The sequence below is a fragment of the Monodon monoceros genome, unplaced genomic scaffold, assembly GCF_005190385.1.
Source record: "Monodon monoceros isolate NGI ecotype Baffin Bay Population unplaced genomic scaffold, NGI_Narwhal_1 Super_Scaffold_16, whole genome shotgun sequence".
NCBI classification, from domain to species: domain Eukaryota; kingdom Metazoa; phylum Chordata; class Mammalia; order Artiodactyla; family Monodontidae; genus Monodon; species Monodon monoceros.
Window position 1 is genome coordinate 61,859,646 of NW_021703772.1, and position 20,412 is coordinate 61,880,057.

General features: G+C 41.3%; 1 protein-coding gene across 1 annotated transcript in view; it reads right to left on the minus strand.

Annotated features, from left to right (window-relative positions):
- MYO3B (myosin IIIB) overlaps positions 1-20,412 on the minus strand; it is a 474,746-nt gene that overhangs the window by 277,246 nt on the left and 177,088 nt on the right. The window contains exon 10 of the mRNA XM_029225906.1: positions 1,378-1,443. Within this exon, the coding sequence (XP_029081739.1) occupies positions 1,378-1,443 (66 nt within the window). The remainder of the gene's footprint in view (positions 1-1,377; positions 1,444-20,412) is intronic.

The following is a 20,412-nucleotide window of genomic DNA, read 5'->3' on the forward strand; positions in this document are numbered from 1 at the left end:
ATGTTGCATTGAAATGAAAATGAAACACAAATATGTTTTGGAATTCAGAATTTTATCAAATTTTAGAAAAGCAAACCCGTGCATTTACTGTATTTTATGTAACATCCCCAGCAGGATCTGGGGCAGCACACTGTAATCAAACACATTAATATATCTGCAGCAATTCACATGAATATTCACACTGAGTAGAATAAATAATGGCTATAAATAGCCTCAATTCAGTTTAGGTCATGTGTTGCCACCAAATCAGTTCACATAAGGTCAGGGCTTGCAGCTAAATGACTCAAGTACAAAAAAACTTCCATCTTTCAGAGGTCTTTGGATTTTCAAATTGTGAACAAGGGATTGTACTGTGTTTAAGGAAGGCGATCAGGAGACCCAGTCTGCTCCACTGCTCTGCATCTTGGTGGAAGTTAAGTATGCACATAGGTATAATTTAGAGAAATTTGTGTTGACCCTTCCCTACTTCCTGTTTATCAGCTGTTTTGGTCACTTCTTTTCTCCTCCCATGACCTCTGAACCCCGTGTTTGATACAGTAGACACTGAGAGCACCTCTTCCCAGCTCCTAGCTAGGATATGGCTTCTAACGGCCTTGTCTAGATTCCTGCCCCCGCAGTTCACCAGGCCCCTTGCTTGGGGTTGTATAGCCCCCTCCAACATACTGAGCATCTTCCCCAGAGTCAGGACCAGTGTGGTTCTCTGCCGGGGGACAGGCCAAAAGCTCATGTTCCCAGCACTCAGTCACCACCCTGTTGGTGCTGCTGTTGATTCTGTTCCTGTCTTAGTCCCATGCAATACTGCCTAGCTCCTGGTAACAGAGCTCCCACCAGGAACATCGCCCATCAGTTGGGTTTTCATCTTGTTCTCCACACTCTGAGCCCTGGCTGAGGCTCCTCAGCTTGGAGCCTCAGGCCTGAGATCTTACTTTGGCCCCTCAATCATCTTGGGAACTGGAGCCCTGCTCCCAAAGCACAGATCCTAAAGCAAAGCCCAACTTCCAAGCTGCAAAACCTCTACTGAAGGCTGCCACCTTCTGTCCCCTCTCTGGCCCAAGAGTGGGTATCAGATTTTTAGATGCAGTCTCCTCCCTTATTAAACAAGACCCACTGGCAATATTTGCCCCAGGACAGAGCAGAGTCAGATGAATGTGACACATATGATCAGAAGAACTGATTATAACCAAGAGTCAAATGGAACTCCTTATTTCTCAAATCCTGCAGGGGCATCTTCTATCATTTACTGGAACAAATTTTGTGTCATAATGTGCTAGAAGGCATAACAACTTCTAGCGCCAAGTCAATTCCACACCTTGGACTTCTCCAATCACTGTCCAAGGACTTGCTGGATGAGCAATTTTCAGTGGAAGAAATACTCACTGTGAAATGAAGTGGTTGAATTCCTCACACCATTTTTCCGGATGAAGTAAAGTTGGTGGAGGATTTCTGAAAAATAAAAGCAATTTTTTTCTTACAAAGAAAGGGTTCCGTTAAAAGCAAAATATCAACTTGCCTTTACTGATATTGTTCTAAATAGCTCTGATAAAATCTATTCTTGGGGCTTCCCTGGTGGCACAGTGGTTGAGAGTCCGCCTGCCGACGCAGGGGACACGGGTTCTTGCCCCGGTCCGGGAAGATCCCACATGCCGCGGAGCGGCTGGGCCCGTGAGCCATGGCCGCTGAGCCTGCGCGTCCGGAGCCTGTGCTCCGCAACGGGAGAGGCCACAACAGTGAGAGGCCCGCGTACCACACACACACACACAAAATCTATTCTTATTTCTTCCTGGGTGAGAGTCATTCACCAGTGGTAAATTATAAAGTACCAGCCCCTACTCATCTAGTGGCTCATTTCCATTGACTGAAGGCCAATCATGTCCACGGCTTTCTGCAGGACCTCTGAGGGTTACACACATCAACAACATTCCTCAAGGAGCAGACACTGTAGTGAAGGGTGAGGCAAGCACACAGCCACTATAACTGAGAGCTAAGTATTATCAGCGCCATAAGAAAGCTATAAACCGAGTGCTAGGGGCTTGAGAGAAATAGACTTTTAATTTTACAGGATTTTCAGATCATTATACTACCATTTGAATTAATTATGTGATGCAATTAAAGTATACTTATAAATTCACTGGTCACATTTTTAACTCTTTCCTATATGTCAACCTCTGCAATAGGTACTGGAGAAAGCAAAACCACTAAGACAAGTTTCAGACCCCAGGAAGATCCTGGGTAGCAAGGAGGACATACACCTAATACAACTAAGTACTGGCGGTCCAAGAGAACTAGAGAACTGTGGAAAGACTCTGGTAACCAGACCATTTCCTGGTGGGAAGGCAGGAAAAGGAAAAAGTAAGAACCCTGCATTTGGCTGAATATTTACCCAAAGAGAATCAATTTTAAAACAGAAGGGACATTACCTTTAATTGATAAGAATTTTTTCTTTCTAGCTATTAATGGAAATAGGGGTTTGTGAGCAAGTCAAGTTCAACAAATGAAGAAAGTTACATTTCTGCACACCTGAATTATGACTGTAAATCTTAAACCCATTAAAAATCTTAAACACCTTTGTATATATAACCCTTCACTTGGGTTCTGTTTCCTAAAGCCATAGATTGCTCAGCCTCCATAGGCAGAGGCAGGGGAAGCAGCAAGAATGACCAGAAATTTAAAAAATGTATCAGATAATGTGATTGTAATTTGCCTCTTCAATACCATTCCATTTTTCATTTCTTCTAGTACAATTTTTATTCTGGCACAATGCTGCCATATATATTTTCCTGAGTTCCTTGCATCTAGATGTGGCCATGTGACTGCGTTCTGGCCAAATGATATATTACTAAAATTGTTCCGTGGTGTTTCCAGAAAGTCTTCTTAAAAAATGGGAGACATGCCATTTTTTTCTTCCCCCTATTTGCTTCCTGAAGCATGGATGTGATGGCTGGAGCCTCAGCAGCCATTTTGGACATGAAATGAAAATGAGAGCTATGAGCTGAGTATGGCAAAGAAGGTAGATAGGAAACTGGATTCATGATGACATTGTAAAGCTGCCATACCAGCTCTAGACTGCTTCTCCCTAGTCTTCCTTAACAGGAAAGAGAAATAAACTTCCATCTTCTTTAAGCCACTGTTATATGCAATTAATCCTAATTGAGCTGATCATATTTCAGAGTATTATCCTATTACATGATTAGAACACAATTTGATAAGTATATCACAACTACAAAGGTAAGTGGAAGCATAATAAAGGGGCAACTTACCCAATCTGGGGAGTCCCAGAAGACTTTAAAGAGAAAGTGAACTTGAGCTGGCCCCTGAAGATAGGTTGGATTTTTCAAGACAGAGGAGAGGGAAGCCATTTCAGGCTTAGGAAACAAGATGTACCAAGTCACAAAAGTGTAAAAAAGTCTGGTAGGTTCAAAGAACATGAGTAATTTTTTGAGGCTAGACTATATGATTCTTTCAGGTCTGGAGAGACAGTAGAAGGGAAGGATGAGGTGGGAAGGAAGAATGATGAGAGGAAATATATGGTTTCCCCATTCTGCATAAGAATTTAATCATCCTTCAGATCTTCTGATTCAAAGACCCAAAGGAAAATTATCTGTGTACCCACCTAGAAAGCGTAACAGTTGAAAGTTGCCCTTCAGTTATCTTGGAGGCTGCCTCTATCTCATTCATTTCATTCAACAATATTTGCCTTTATCTTTCCCTGGCTTTCTTTAAATAATAAAAGTACCATCACATAACTTCTGCTTTAACACCAGCATGGCTGACCTGTTCTTACTGGCTCCAGCTGTTTGAGATTGTACATGCACATGTCCTCCCAGTTCACCTCTGTGGGCATCTCTCAGTGAGCGGCTTACCCTACATCATCTCTACAGCCCTCTCCAGAGCTCGAACTTCCCTTGCTCTGCTCAGGTTTCCTGCTCATTCTGCTCTCACGGAGGTCAGTTCCACAGAGAAGAGGTGCTCAAGCAATCTATTGTCTAACACACTTCATCCACCCCAAAACCGTTAACCGTTTTTGCGTGTGGATGAAGCAGTTACTTGTAGACAGAGTAACAGACTTGATTAAACCGTAGTAAGCTTGACCTTGGCCAGCCGAGCACGGAGGGATAACCCTCTACTGCAATTAGAGAATGACCTGGCAAGGGTCCACCGGAGGAATGGATGGAAGTGTCAATACTTGTGTAGAGAACACTGTCCACTGTCCCTTCCCTGTTTTCAGTCTGTCCCTCAGCAGGAACCATGGGCAGGGGCTACTATTTATGTGTTGGCCTGAACCTCTGTAGTAGGACACAGAGGAAAGCAGCAGATCGCCACCCACCCAGGCCACCACCAATCCATGGTGGCCTCACATGAACCCTGCACAAGGAAACACTTTCTCTGAAGCTTGGCATCTTAGGAATTTGGTCTTAGAGAAGCTCATTTGAACTTGTAGATGACCCGCCTGTCCTGGAGTCCATCCATCATACCTAGGTTCAGTAAATTGAGGTCTTGTGAAAGATTACTGAGTATAATGGAAACTAGAAGGAATTTGGAGGCTTTAAAGTACTTTGTTTGCATTGGCAATATAAACTCTAGTTCTCCTGCCATCCAGGAAGAGCACCAAATAATAACAATTGCACCTTTTTGGCTCCTCTCAACACTACAGATGCAAACTGCAACCTTGCCCAAAAGGGTCTCTCCCTGAAAGGAGGGATGCTTCATATTCAGTGTGATAGAAGAGTCAGTGCATAGCTGAGACAGGCAGGTCTCACTCAGGTACGTGTACGGATGCTGAGAGCAGGATGTATGAATGGTGAGTCCTGAAAGGTCCAGGAACCTGAATAACAAGCGCTCATTTGGATAATGTTTATAAACATACCAAGGCAATGTAGAAAAGAGATTAGTCAGTAAAGGAGAATGACTATATTCGATTTGAGGTTTGCCTGCCTGGATCTTATTCCTGTGTTTTGACCCTAAATTCAATTTCTACAAAATGATCCCCTGCACACAGACAGGATTAGGGCTACGTGAGGCTAGCAGCAAGGGGCAATGCCCATTTTTGACATCATAATCCTGGGTCCAGCAAATACGATGGAGATAAAGTTAACCTTCTTCCCCCAAAGCCTCTGTGGAACAAAATGATTTGCTGAACAGTCAAACTGAATTCATTTTAATTTCTGAAATAGAGAAGTAGCTGATTGGATGAAGGGGGGTACCTGACCTCAGGACAACCGATCCAAGTTTAATCTGGTAACCTATGCCAAGGCATGACCCCAAATGATAAGCTGGGTCAATTCAATTCTCTTTAGAAGGTTTTCCTTTTTTTCACCTTGAACTGAGAAACAAAACAAACAAACAAACAAAAAACCAGGAGAATGAGGCACTTTAGTAATGGGAGCCGAAGCTGAAAGATCCATGACAAGAGGCCATGGAGTACACTGTACAAACTGGTTTTAGGAAGCAGATACTAGGAACAGGCAGGAAACCAGGGAACGAGAAGAAAGCAGGCCAAGCAGAGAAGAAAGGAAGAAATGAGCCGCAAGGAACACAGACCCCATGATGGGAGACCATGTAGGTTTTTCTTCAGTTTCTTTTGTGAGTGCTTCTCCCTCTGGTGCACCTACAATACTATCGGCCCCAGCATTCTGTTCTTAGCTCTATTCTCCTCCCGTTCTACACGTTCACTGAGGGCTCACTATACGTCATCAGCTTCCTAATCTGTGTCTCCTGCCTCAATTTTCCCTCTGCCTTTTGGCTGGTGCATCCAGCTACTTATTAGAAGTTCCATTTTGATTTCCCAGGGGCACCTTAAAGTCAGCATGTTCAAAACCAAACTCATCATTTTCCCCTAAATCTGCACTCTACCTGGTTGTTGAAGTCAGAAACTTGAGTTCCCCCCTCTCCACTGACCTCACATCCAACTTGAAAAGGCAGAATAAGGGTTCCCCTTATTAAAGAGGTCCACATTCTAATGCCCAGAGCCTATGAACATGCTACCTTCCACGGCAAAAGGGATTTTGCTGATGTGATTAAGGTTAAGGACCTGGAGATGGAAGATTACCTTGGATTATCTGGATGGACTCAATTTAATCTCAAGTCCTTTAAAGCAGAAAAGAGAGGCAGAAAGAAAGAAGAGGCAGGACAGATTCAAAGTGTGAAAGGTGCTCTACTCGCCACTGTTGGCTTTGAAGATGGGGGAAGGGAGCCATGAGCCAAGGAATGCTGGTGGCCTCTGATGGGCCTCAGCTAATACCCAGCAAGGAAATAAGGACCTCAATTCTACAAATGCAAGAAACTGAATTCTGCTAATGACCCGAATGAACAAGGAAACCAGTTCTCCCCTAGAGCCTCCAGGAAGGGGTACAGCCCTGCTGACACCCAGATTTTAGCCCAGTGAGATCCATGTCAGATTTCTAAGCTACAGAACAGGAAGACAATAAATTTGTGCTGTTTTAAGATGTTAAATTTGTTAGAAAAGCAATAGAAAACTAATATATCAATCAAACACCAACACCTATCAGTTCTACTTCCTAAATTCCTTTCTTATCACCCCATCCACTCCTTCACAGCCGAGTTCAGTCCCATCATCTCCATCAGCCTACTCCAGTAGCCTCCTTATTTTTCTCTTTCCCTCTATCCTCATCTCCCTCTAATCCATCTTGCACTTGGCAGCTAGAATTTCTTTATAACATACAAATCTGACCTTGTTATTCTCTTGCTCAAAATTCTTCAGTAGATCTACACTGCCAGCATGATAAAATGTCAACTATTTTGCATGATATACAGATGGCCTTGCCTGCCTATCTACCCAATCCCATCTCAAACCACCTGCCTATGCTCACCCAATGCTGCAGTACTGCACTGTGCAGAACTTGCAGCTCCTAAAGCAAGTCCTGTTCTTTCATGCCTTGGGGGTCTTTGCACATGCTATACCTTCAGTTTTAGAATGCTCTCCCCAATTTGTCAACCTAGCAGGCTCCTACTCATGCTTCATGGGTATCTTTAGTACCCAGCACAGCAGCACTCAGTAAATTTTTGCTGAATGAATGACTACTTGAATGAATGCACACAAACATACATATACTGTAAGTAAACCAAGAAATGATGCCAGGACAAAATATGACCTTGGTCCCCAAAGTAGCATAAAATTAGACAAATATGGAACAGCTCCTTTGGATGTGAGCAACTTCACAGCAAGCAGGGTTTGAGGAACAAAGGAGTCCACTTAGGCAGTAACTTGAGTTGGATTTGACAATATAAGCCTCATCTCTCATCATCTGGGCTACCTTTGTAGCCCAAATGTCACCAGGTCCCTGAACATACTTGACTAAAGTGAGCAAATCAATCATGATTTAAACTGCATTATAGACACTATCTAATGTCAGGACCACTATATACATGCATGGGGGTTGGAGACAGAAGAGGATCAATACTAATAATTATCCCATGTTGAGTGGTATTACAGTATACCAAGCTCCACGCGAAGTGTTTCACATGTAGGACAACAGAACATCACAACAATCATATTCCTATTGCAATAACAATAGGAATTATTATTCCAGTTTCACAGGTGGGGAAAATGCAGCCTAAAAGAAGGAATTTGCTTAAAAACATCCAACTAAAAAGTGGAAGGGTCAGGTTTCAAGGAGGTATTTCTGTCTCCAATGTCTACCACACTGTTCTCTGTATTTCATCTAATGAAGAATCCATTACTCTGGAAGGTGAATGAAGAGAACATACATGCAAAAAATGACAGAAAAACAATTAGCAGGCAATACCTCTAAGAAGGTGCAAAATAAAGTCCTCTAATATTAAAGTACACTCAACAAGGAGACGCTGAGTAAAAGATTTATCAATGGGACTGAGTTAATTAAGAAAGACTTCCTGGAAGTTGTCAATTTTGAGGCAGGTCCTAAACAGGATATATCAACCAGTTGGTGAGAGGGGGAGGGTGTTAGGAAAGGAGAAGGAGAGTATAGGGAGGAAGATATAAAGACTGAAGTATAATAGTTAATAAATAATAACATACAGTTAAATAAACACAGGAGTGTGTTCAAAAGCTATTCTATGTCTTTACTCATAAAAGCAATAAAGCAAGACATTTGAGCACAATGAACTATTCTGAGAGTGTTAAACACTGCAACAACACAGCTGCCATTCTGACAACTGTGAGATTCATTAATGAGGGTGAGTGGTTAGAGCCGTGCCTACGTCTCATCCTTCAGTATCACCACCTAGCCCCAGCCAACGCTGCTTTTTGCCCTAAGTCACATCTTCCCTGTTCAAAATTAATTATTTCAAATTTTTTGTATTTATTTGTAATACATGACTCCATCTTAATTTTTAAAAATTCCCCAGTGCAGGGACATAGAAAGCAAAGAGCAAAATACCTCTTCGTTACCACCCCTAATCCCAGTCTCCTCCCTGTACCAGTATGGCTTGTATTCTCTGACATTTTGTTTTTGCATTTTAAAATATTTGTTATAAATATAATATATATATAAATATATAATATTTTTGCTGTGCTATAAATTATAATACAATAAACACAATATAAATTTTATATTAGTATTTATAATATATTTATAGTTGGGGACAGTAGAAATAGGATTATATGCTACATGTAAGTGTCCTGGTACCTATTTTTTCCATTCAGTAACATGGCTTAAAGATCATCCCATGCCAGTTTCACACCCAAATAGTTTTCCATAATGTGTGCAAACTATAGCTTAGCCATTCACCCACCGATGGATAGTCAGGCTGTTTCTAGTTTTTTTTCACTGTTAGAAAGAAGGCTGAAATGGTTTACACATGTCATAAGTGATTTCTAACTTTTAAAATGTTTTTTAGGTGGCGGACACCTCCTGTCAGTGAACATTTAGGATCCTGCCATGTAACTCAAATGAAGAGAGAGCAGGTGCTGATTGCCTCATTTTCTCGAGGTGACCCAGTGAGCAGTTGTGGAGCAGAGGAGAAAGCGACCACCCAAAGGGCTTGTAGGGTTGTGAAGAGCACCCCTGGGTCACCACCCCCTAGACCACGCTGTGAATGAGAACTCTGAGTTATTCAACCCCACCAGGGTCAGAGCAAGAACCCTGCTGCTGGGGTCCCCTCTGCCCCTTGCAGGCACCTGCTCACTAGTTCAGACAGTGGGTACCTCTGGGTAATTATCTTGACACATGGGACACAGACCAAGATTTATTCAAAATATACATATAATTCTGCTGAAGAGGAATCATTTGAAAAAAATTAAATAGCTGAAGATATTTCTTTAACATCAGAAAAGAGATGATATGAAAATGACACAGAAATCAGAAACACAATGCTATGCACTGCACCCTCAGTAAACGTGAAAGGCAGGTCCAGGCTAGAATGGATCCCCATGCAGAGTGCTAACTCCACAGTGAAGGCAGCTCTATCAGGGGCAGTCTTCTGAAGCAGGGAAAAGGAGGAAAGAAAAGGTTTGCAAGGACAACGCTAGATGGGAACATGTCTGGAAAGAAGCAAATGTAGGAAAGGAAAAACACCTTTTCTCCTTCACCCTTCAAGTTCTCAACTGGGGCCTCTGTAGCAAAGGACAGACAACAAGAGAAAAGCATACAAATTTCTTTAATATACGTTTTACATGCATGGGAGCCCTCATAAGGAAATGAAGGCCCGAAGAAACAGTTAAACCTGAGTATGTTGAAGAGTGGAGAGTCCTGGAAAGACGTGATGGAACAAAGAGTATGAGTAAGTGTGGTGAACTGGGGAAACTTAGCAAGGCCTATTCATGCAGGTCCTTTCTGTGTCCACTGTCTTGGTCTTTGGAGGTAAGGATGCTCCTTCCCTCCGGGTGTAGGGAGGAAGAGGGTCTTATGACTTGCTTCTGGGGAAGGTCAGAAAGCCCTTCCTGCACACACGATTTCTCAAATTCCTTCAGTTTGAAATATTCAATATGCCAAGGTCCCATATTCAGGGGTAGCGTGTCCTGAACCGTGTCACAAAAACAAAATGAGCCTAAGTCACATCTCAGCCTTAGATAACCACTGTCTAAGAAAGTAGAGGTTTTATGATTAATACCTATGATAATTTATTCTACAATAACTGAAGAAGTTACTAAAAGCAGTGAGGAGAAAAGCAAAGATTTGTACTTAAACTTCAAGCTTGTTGATTCCTTTTTTTTTCTGATTCTTAATAACCTAATTTGATCCTGTCCCTTAAATAACACCGTTTGCAATGTTAAGCTGTAATCACTAAAATGTAAAGTTACCACATCAAATCACATGGCTCATAATAAACCCATTTTTAACCATTTACCATCAGTAAGTGACAAGATGTTCATTTCCTCTGGCTTTTCAGCCCAACAAGGATCTGTTTCAAATATCATCTCAGAATCCCAAGGTTACATTATGTTCCCCATGTCAGGCCTGTGCTTGAGATAGGGCGTGTCATGGAGCTTTATTAATCCTTGGCCACTACACTAACATTTCAAATGTTTACAAAAGGCATGAATTGCATTTTCTAATTCTCTCTAAAGCACATTGGGTACCCTTCCCTCCTCTGTACTCTCACTATGTAAACACACAGGACACACAGGCAACTCAGCCATGCATGCAGAGTGCGAGAGAAAGTCAAGGACAATAGAAACTGCTGTATCAAGTGGTGTGTGGCTCACTGTCTGAGCCAACGTGGTCATTTGCTGACATCCGTTCTTCAATTTCCTCCTTCAACAAGAACTCAGCAATGCCATCAAATCCAACTGTTAGTGTCCAATGTGTCAGGGAAGTAGACCTTGCCCAAGGGCTGGCTAATGACCCTTTTCCTCTGTGGTCCTTTACGCACAGAGTGCAAGCCACAAGTCTATTTTTTTTCACACACAGTTTTAAGTGTATGATTTATTAATTCATGATTTTAAAGAGATGTGTTTCAAATAGATGACGTTTTCTAAATGCTTTTCCTATCCTCAAATTCTGGACTCTTTCTGTGGGTTCTGTGGGATCGTACTCATTGAAGGTGATCACTAAGGTGTGTCAAAGCATTTTGTGGATACAGAATCACTCCCCAATTAGGTTAGCATTTTAAGAAAAAACAGCTTTATATGTGGTGGGGTGAAAGTCATGGTGATAAGACAGTGGGCCAGGGAACAGGCAAAGCTAAAGAGCATGGGTTAGACACGCTATGCTTTCCTGGAGTATCCATTTTTCTGGTGATAAGTTATTTAAAGTTGTTTCATATAAAAATCATTGGGGAGTAGGCGAGGGAGGGACAATAAAAAGTAGGACTTCTCCCTGCCTGGGTTCTGAACTAATTGAGGAACAAGAAAAAGTAGTCAGCAGATTGAGTCCAAAATGACACCTTTATTACTGATAGAGCTGATCTCAGAGAATGTGGCTTTTACCTGCAGGAAGTAGGCTTCCTAAGACTGAAAGACAGAGTTAGGCAGACTTATCCAGCTGGTCTTGGGGCCAGGGCTGGGTCCCTCACTCAAGGGCAGAGCCTTGGCCACTGAGCTGAGTGCAGGCTGAGAACAATCCCCCAGGGCAGGCTGACTCTCAAAAGAAAGGAGAAGGGAAAGAGCTGGGATCTGCACATCCAGTGCCTTCCCAAATTCACCATTTGCATACATCACTTCTGATCCTCTAGGCTCTATCAGTTTAGGTCCAATCAGAAGACAGGAAAAACACCCATAATTTGAATAGGGAAAATTTAATATAAAGAGTTATTAACTAGTAATAGGGGATTAGATACTAAGGAGTGAAGAGAACTCTAACAAGTACACGAAGAGCAGATATGGGAGCAGCTACCATGTCTATATGAGACAGATTATCTGAGGAAGAAACTAATTTGGAAGAGCCCCTGCCCCCACACTCAAGGCTGAGACTCAGACCTCATTGGAAAAGATGTGACCATGGCCTATGGTGGGTGAAGTTCTCAAGGTAAAACAAGCCAGGGCTGGCAAACAGGAAACCAGCTGCCTGGTGCCTGAGACTCACTAGGAAGCTGCCCAGTGGGTACTGGTAAAACTTGCTGGAGGGTGAGCACCACTGGGTGTCCCAAATGCCACTGATTAGCCAAAGGCCACAGAAACAAGAAGGAAAAGGCTCCCTGAAACCAGGAAGTGGGCGCTTTCCTCCGGCAGTGGCCTTCCAGTGCCCTCTACTGACAAAGCTTAACTTCTGCCATATGGCAAACGAGAAATGTTTAGGAGTCCCTGCGGTATCACAAAGCAGGGGGAAGAAGCGTAGATTTGGAGCTGAAAGGCACTAGATTAATAACTGGCACAGGAAAGAAGTGAATGAGAAAACAGAGAGAGGCTAGGAGTCTTACAGAGAGAGGTTAGGAGTCTTACAATGTTCTTTTTTTTTTTTTAAGATGAAACACCAGATTTTAAGAAATTTCTATTTCAGGGTAGGGGAGGGAAGGATTGGGAGTTTGAGATTAGCAGATGCAAACTAGTATATATAGGATGGATAAACAACAAGGTCCTACTGTACAGCACAGGGAACTATATTCAATATTCAGTGATAAGCCATAATGGAATATAATATGAAAAAGAATACATATTTATAACTGAATTGCTTTGCTATACAGCAGAAATTATCAATAACACAGCACTGTAAATCAACTATACTTCAATAAAATATTTTTTAAAAAAGAAATTTCTATTTCAGACTTGCAATAGGTAACTTCCAACCATGATCAACTGAATGAGTCCAGTCTCCTTTGCCTTAGGAGCACTTGCTGGATATATTTTAGAGGTAATGAAGAAATAATGGAAAACTTCTTCTTCCCCCACTTAAAAAATCTGTTTTGTCATGGTGCATCAGATTTCCTCATTAAGACTCATTGCTTTCTATCCCAGAAGCTCCTTATTGAAATAGGAATGTTCTGGGAAGCATCCTATCGTAAACCTTTATTGGCCAAAACTTTACTTGCGATAAAAGGCAGACAAGAATAAAATCTTAGAAAAAGGGACCCAGAACAAGGACCAGTGAGGGGACAGGACCACAAATACAAGCTTAATCTCTCTGTGATTTTCCATTTCCAGGATTCCAACTTTGTGTGAGCTGAAAGAGTGAAGAGTCAGGTGGCATGACACCTCTTTTTACTCTTTCCTGTCTCTGCCTCTAAGATTTCTCTCAACACAGAAAAGGAAACAGTGAAACTCAGTGTGGTTCAAAATACTTATTCCAGGATCATGGACACAAAGGGGAACTCCTTTTTCTTCTGGGCCCCCTTTCCCACCAACACAGTCACAGGAGTGCTCGGTACAGAATAGGCTGAGGGGAGCTGATAATGGTGCCTCCTCCTATTCTCTCAAGCCCATTCTGGAACCCAAGACTTTCCCTTAAGCTGGACCATTTTCTTCTGTACCATCTAATATTATTTCTGGGGTCTGAGTCCTTAATTTCTTGAGAGCTTATTATGTATAATAAGCACTGTTATAAGAATTCACTCATTTAATCCTCACATAAACTCTCTGAAGCAGGTTATACAACTCCCTATTTTAGAGATAAAGAAACCAAGGCTTAGAGCAGTTCAGAAGCTGGTAATGGTGTGGTCAGGCTTCCGGTGCAGGCAGCCTGATCCCGAAGAACACAATTGCAACCAATTCGCCATCCTGCTTCCCCACCTGGGAATTCCTCTTGGTTAATTAGACACCACAGTATCTTTAGATTCTGCCAGAGCAATTTATGTCCTTTTAATAGGGGAATAAGGGTTGGATTTTAAAAGCCAGTTGTCTTTCTGACATCCCTCAACTTAAACACAGTACTCTTCAGATAACCAAGACATTAGCAAGCAAATCCAAAGAACATTTTGTTCGGGATGCAAAATGATCAGTAATAGGGAGTATGAGCTGAGAATGTTTTCATCTGTTGAGTTTTATGCATCCTCTGTCATTCAGCTCCTTCTAAAGTCACAGCTGGTAAAACCAAATGGGTCATTTTACCACAATCAGACTAACGTCACAGTTCAAGAAGCACCATTTGTCCTCTAAGGCAAAGCCATGCACCTAATTACAACACACTGTTAATAAATTTATAATAGACAAACAGAAATTGACTGCTATGGATTTATTTTTCCCCAGCAAAGCAAAACCATTTAAAGGGCATTTTGCACAGCTATTTCTTCTTTTACGTTTCAGTAAAGTTAGCAATATATTCTAGACAGGAAAAAGCAGAGCAGACCTCAGATGAACAGATTGTATCATCAGATCCTACCACATTGTCTCTAATGGGGGAAATTAGCAGCTGAACATCAACACCTGTCACCATGAGCAGACCCTGGCACACACACCAGGTAGGAAGACTGTGCAGCTCCTTAGAGCAATCTGAGCCTAGGCCACCAGAGCCAGCGTGCATGCCAATGCTCACAGAAGCAGGCTCCATTTAAAATCAAGTGGATATATTAAATGCCAGGGGAGATGCAGCTGCAGCTCCTAAGGAAGACTGGGTGTTTTTAAGTGTGAGCTCTAAAGATGTTTTATGGAGATTGTGCTAACTGCCAGTGGAACCACACAGACTTAGGCAGAGAGACTCGCCCCAGTAGAAACCACTGAACATTCATCCCCTTGCAAGGGCAAAAGGTACCACCAGAGCAGCAACCCCCTCTCACACCTGGGTGGCTTGAGTCATGTCTCCAGTGGGCAGATAGGGCCAATTGTTTCACCAACCTCAAGATCAATTGCAGTCATTGAAACTGAATGGATTATGTTGCAAGTCCTGGCAGTCTGTAAGCAAGTCCAAGTGAACAAGCCCACATTTATTTATCTCACATCATAAGCATGTCTTTTCTTTACATGGGCTTTGACCATTTTCCTACCTGGTTGCTTAGCAACCTTTTGAAAGAACAGAAATATGGGACAGGGATGCTGGAGACATACCAATGAATGAATTTGTATTTATTTCACAGATTCCTTTTCAAAAATCAATCTGTTGTCCCTCCTGGGGTGGGGGTGGGTGGGGGAGGAGGGGCTGTGTTATATTATCATAATGCTGCTACTCTTATAGCAGGAACATACAATGCCAGCAAGTATATTTATACAAGCATACTCAGTAAACAGAGGGCGGGGGAGGTATCACTGGTTACTGCACGTTAAGAATATTAAGAACAAATACATCAACATCAAGTCAAAAGAAACATATTGAGTAAACACAATGCCCATTTCACTGTTCTCTCTCAGGAAGGTCTCAGACCATGCCTGAGGAAAACCTGTAATCTCTCTCATTTCCTCCTGGTTGTGAGTGGCTGGTGAACAACACAGCATTCTCATCTGCCTGGTATCCGTTCTTTTGCTAAATAATATTTCCCTACAAAAAGTACCCATTCCATTCAGATGCTCAAGTTTATTTGCAAGGAATTGAGCAAAGTAGCCTCCCATGATTCTTTTAGTTTCCTCAGCGTCTGTGGTTACTTTCCTCTTTTTTTTAAAATTTTGTATGTTAAAACTTTATTTTTTCATGATTAGTTAACAATTCATCCATTTTATTATTTTTATCCAAAAAGAGCTTATGGGGGCTTCCCTGGTGGTGCAGTGGTTGAGAGTCCGCCTGCCAATGCAGGGGACACGGGTTCGTGTCCTGGTCTGGGAAGATCCCACATGCCGTGGAGCAGCTGGGCCCGTGAGCCATGGCTGCTGGGCCTGCGCATCCAGAGCCTATGCTCCGCAATGGGAGAGGCCACAGCAGTGAAAGGCCCACGTACCGCAAAAGAAAAAAAAAAGAGCTTATGATTTATATATTGGTTCTATTGTTTCCTATATTTTTGCTTCATTAATTTCCACTTCTATTTTATTAAATTCCTTCTTGTACTTTACTTGGGTTTAAAATTTTTTTTAAATTTCTTGTGTTGGAAGCTTAATGCATTTACTTTCATTCTTTCTTGATTATTAATATAAGTATTTACAGCTATGAATTTGCCTCTAATTCCTGCTTTAACTATTTCCTATTAATTCTGATATGTAGTACTTTGATAATTATTACTTTCTACATATTCTTCAACTTTCATTTAGATTTTCTTTTAAGCCTAAGTTGTCAAAGATGATTTTGTTTTTTTCATACCCAGATGGCAGGTAATTTTTGTTTTCTGTGTTTGTTTATTTCTAGTTTGTCTGCACTGTGGACAGTGAATGTTGTCTGTACTGTTTATACTTTTGCAATCTGAGAATGCCTCTGTAGTCTTTGTAATAGGCACAACTTAAGTATATATTTTTTATATATATATGCAAATAATATATCATATATATGATATTTTATATATATTTACACATATATAAAAAACCTTGTCCCTCAAGAATAGAGAATGCCCCTCTTTTCAAGCACTGCTGAAACATTCATAAAAACTTATAGTATTGCTTACTTTTTTTAATGTATTACAACTGTCATGGAATGAAAGAGGTTCAATAAATAACTTCTGCAATTAGTATATAACTCCTTGTACTTTCTGCTTTATGAATGTGACGCCATAAATAGATACACATCTTATATCTTCATTAAAAAATAGCACCTATTAAAAAGTGCCCTTCTTGGACTAATTTAATGTTCTTGGTCCTGAATTCAATATTGTCTCATATTAAGAACATAGTGTTATAATTATTGCTTTACAAAATCATGTATCTTTTAGAGAAATTAAGAGAGAAACTGAAAAAAATATACTTAAAGAAGTTTTCATATTAACACACATATTTACCATTTCCTGTCTCTCTATTTCTTTCTGTGGACTTCAGTTACCATCTGTTATCATTTCCTTTCAGTATGAAAGACATCCTTTAGTATTTCTTATAAGGCAGGTCAGTTAACAACAAATTTTCTCAGTCTTTGTTTATCTGGGACTGCCTTTATTTTCAGTTTTGAAAGATAGTTTTGCTGGATATAAAATTTTTATCAGTATTCCCCAGCACTTTGAATATGTCATCCCACTGCCTTCTGACTACCATTTTTCAGGTACTAAATCAGCCATTAATCATATTGCTGTTCCTCTGCACATTATCAGCTGTTTTTCCCCTGCTGATTTCAATATTTTCTCTTTATCTTTGTCTTTCAACAAACTCATGCCTGTAGGTGGTAGCTGTCATCAGGCTCCAACCCACACTAACAATTCAGAATCACATCACTCCACCTATTAAACGATGAGCATTGTTTCTGCAATAAAGCACCCACTGCTCTACCTTTCCCACCCACTATACTGGACCCCTTGTATATGACTATTATTTATTTGAGCGCAAGTTTGTCCAAACTCCTTGAAACAATGGAATTTGGTCTAGGGTCACCCATCCCATGGGATACAGCCCAATAAACACATCAGCAGCCCAGGTTCCAGTTCTTCCCAGTCCCAGCCCACCTCATCCTATTGGCTCATGGCCTTGAACATCTCCTTCACCATGAGTCACCACTTCCCAGTCCTGTTTCTGCACTGACTGCAAAGTATCTATGGCTATAATATTTGGCTAAATCAGTATGTCAGTGGAATGATTTAGAAAGCAGCATTCTGAGACTTTCTAGTTAATTACTAATGTGGTATTAATACAAACCCAGGTGAAATAAACAGATCAGATTTTCTAGTCCATTTGGCCAGTCTAGGCAAAGTCTAAGCAAAGATGAAGACAAACTGTCCAGTGTTCACTCTCCACTCTCCAAACTTGTATGCAACTCATAAGTTTCTCAATGAATGTGACCCTCATAAGTTTTCCAATGACAACTACTGGCACGTTACACTTCACAAAGTACCTTCATAAATGTATTTCATTCAATCATCACAAAAACCCTGTGATCTAGGAAAAGTCACATGATTACTCCCATTACACAGATGAGGAAACAAACTTAGAGAGCATAAAGGTACTGAGCTATTTGGGTGCAGAATTGAGGTTACAAACTAATTTTTCTTGCTTTCAAATCACTGAGTTTTTCAGAGCATTTTCCATGAATCAGTAGTCCCATGAGAAATGCTGTGGTCAAAAAGTTCAGGAATGGGCTTCCCTGGTGGCACAGTGGTTGAGAGTCTGCCTGCCGATGCAGGGGACATGGGTTCGTGCCCCGGTCCGGGAGGATCCCACATGCCGCGGAGTGGCTGGGCCCGTGAGACATGGCCGCTGAGCCTGCGCGTCTGGAGCCTGTGCTCCTCAACGGGAGAGGCCACGACAGTGAGAGGCCCACATACCGCAAAAAAAAAAAAAAAAAAAAAGTTCAGGAAAACGTGAAGATTCTGCCATGATAAAGTCTCTGGGAAACCCTGAAGTAAAGAAATCTAGTTAACTTTGTTTCCTGCAGTTTCTCACACTTATCTGACCATACAACCCCTTTTTTCCTAATAACTGTTAACATGTCATAGAACTTTGGGAAACACTGTCCTACACCAAGCTGCCTTAGAGGAAAGCCAGGGAAGGCCAGATTGAGTGAGGCTAGGGTATACTTGGAGGAGCATGCTCCTCTGAGCAACCTCCCCCCTTTCACCAAACATTTCCTCCATCAGACATGATCCCTCTCAAGTAGAAAGGGACTCTGGTGATGGGGTAAAATGGACTATTAGAGTGAGGGCAAGGAACAAATCAAAATGTACAGATATACTTACTATAATATCGGGAAACTTTCTAAAGTGGCCCTAACTCAGTGTTTGTCACAATGGAGTTTATAGTAGCACTTGTGCATCAGAATCATCTAGGGAATCTAGTGACCATGAATATTCCCAGACAACACTCAAACCTGATGAAACAGAATCTCTGGGAATAGGGCCCAGGAACCTGCATTTTAACAAGCTTATGCGGTGATTTTGCCATGATTAGAATCTGAGAAGCATAGCCTTAGGTAGTCAACAACAGATGTGAGATATTTTTCCAATTAAATCAAAGTCACAAACCAAAGTGAAAATGATCTGAGATGCATCCAGTAGGGGACTATTTGGTTCCATGGTAAATAACCACATCTCAATGAGACCAGCCTTCCTGGGGAAGACTATTCCATGGTCTATCAGATCTCTTCATTAGGGAACTTCCCTGCTATTCCATCTAAGTAGCTTTCCTTAATTTGATCCTATTACTCCCATGTTTTATACAAAGCTGAGTAGGGCAGTTACACTTAATAAACAAAAATGCTATATAAATGCCACTCCAGGCTCATTTTTCCACCCAAATACTCTCAAATGGCCACATCTCTCTACAAAGTGAGGGTTGACCTAACTGTCCAAGGCAAGATTCTGTAAGTCTCAAATCTTGATTTGGATCAGTAGTGCCATCTTCAGAGTCAACTGTGCAACCATCAGTGGCCCCATTCTTGCAAACAGATGGCATTCTCACAGCTTCTTGACCACATTACAAAAACTGGGACTCAGAGGGCTGTTCAAGATGGAGGCACTTAAGGAAACTGAAATGTGACCATAACTACTGACTCAGTTATAAATGCTGTGATTTCCTGACTTTGGGGAAAGGACCACAAACAGGATAACATCAGTATCACGACAATCAAATGGAATGAGCCAAAGCAGCAGGAGAGGTTTGGATCGCACATCAGGAAATACCTGCTGACTATCTAGATCATTAGGAATGGCAATAAGCTGCCAAGATAGGTGGTATGGTATCCTCAAGGTCAATAAAAATAGAAACACAACCTTCCAAGAAGATTTCCTGCCCAGGCATAGGTGGGTAAACAAGACGACCTTTTCAGATTAGAATAAAGACTTTAACAAGTATTCAGAAGATGCATTTAGAGAAGGTTGTTCTGAGGAACAACAACAAAAAAAAGCTCTTTGGAAGAGTAAATGATTCATCTGGAGATCATCTGAAAAATTTCAACAGATTTTCCTGGGAATACCTTGGTTTCAGAGTAACTGGGAAAGACTTCAGCAGATTGATACACTTAAATAAATAATTAACTGTCTAAATCTGATACACCCCATCATCTATACATACACACACACATACTATATACATATGTATATACATGTGCATGTATAGTTGGAGTTTTAAAGGTTGTAACACTAGGAATTTTCAGTTTGGAATACTTGGCAAGTTATTCCACCTAAATTGCAGTAACAATCAATAGTAATCCTGCCTACAAAATAATAATAATAATGCTTTGGAATCATCTCTGAAATAGCCCAGACATCTGTCATTTTGAGGTCACATTTGTGTTGATCTGCCTAGATCCTGGGAGATAAAGAATGTGATCTTTCCAGGTATTTGTCAGGCCCACAGTTCCAGTCACAGAAAGAAGCTACGGCTGGGAGAACCTACAAAATGTGAACTCTTGAGTTGGACTGCCTGGGTTCAAATCCCAGTTCCACTGCTTACTGTCTGCATGAGCCTGGACAATTTCTCAACCCCTGAAGCCTCGGTTTCATCATATGTAAAGTGAGATAGCAATGATACATACAATATTGGGATCAGATGAGATCAGTAAAAATGATTCACATAAAACATTAAATGCAATATCAAGAGCCAAGTAAACATTCAAC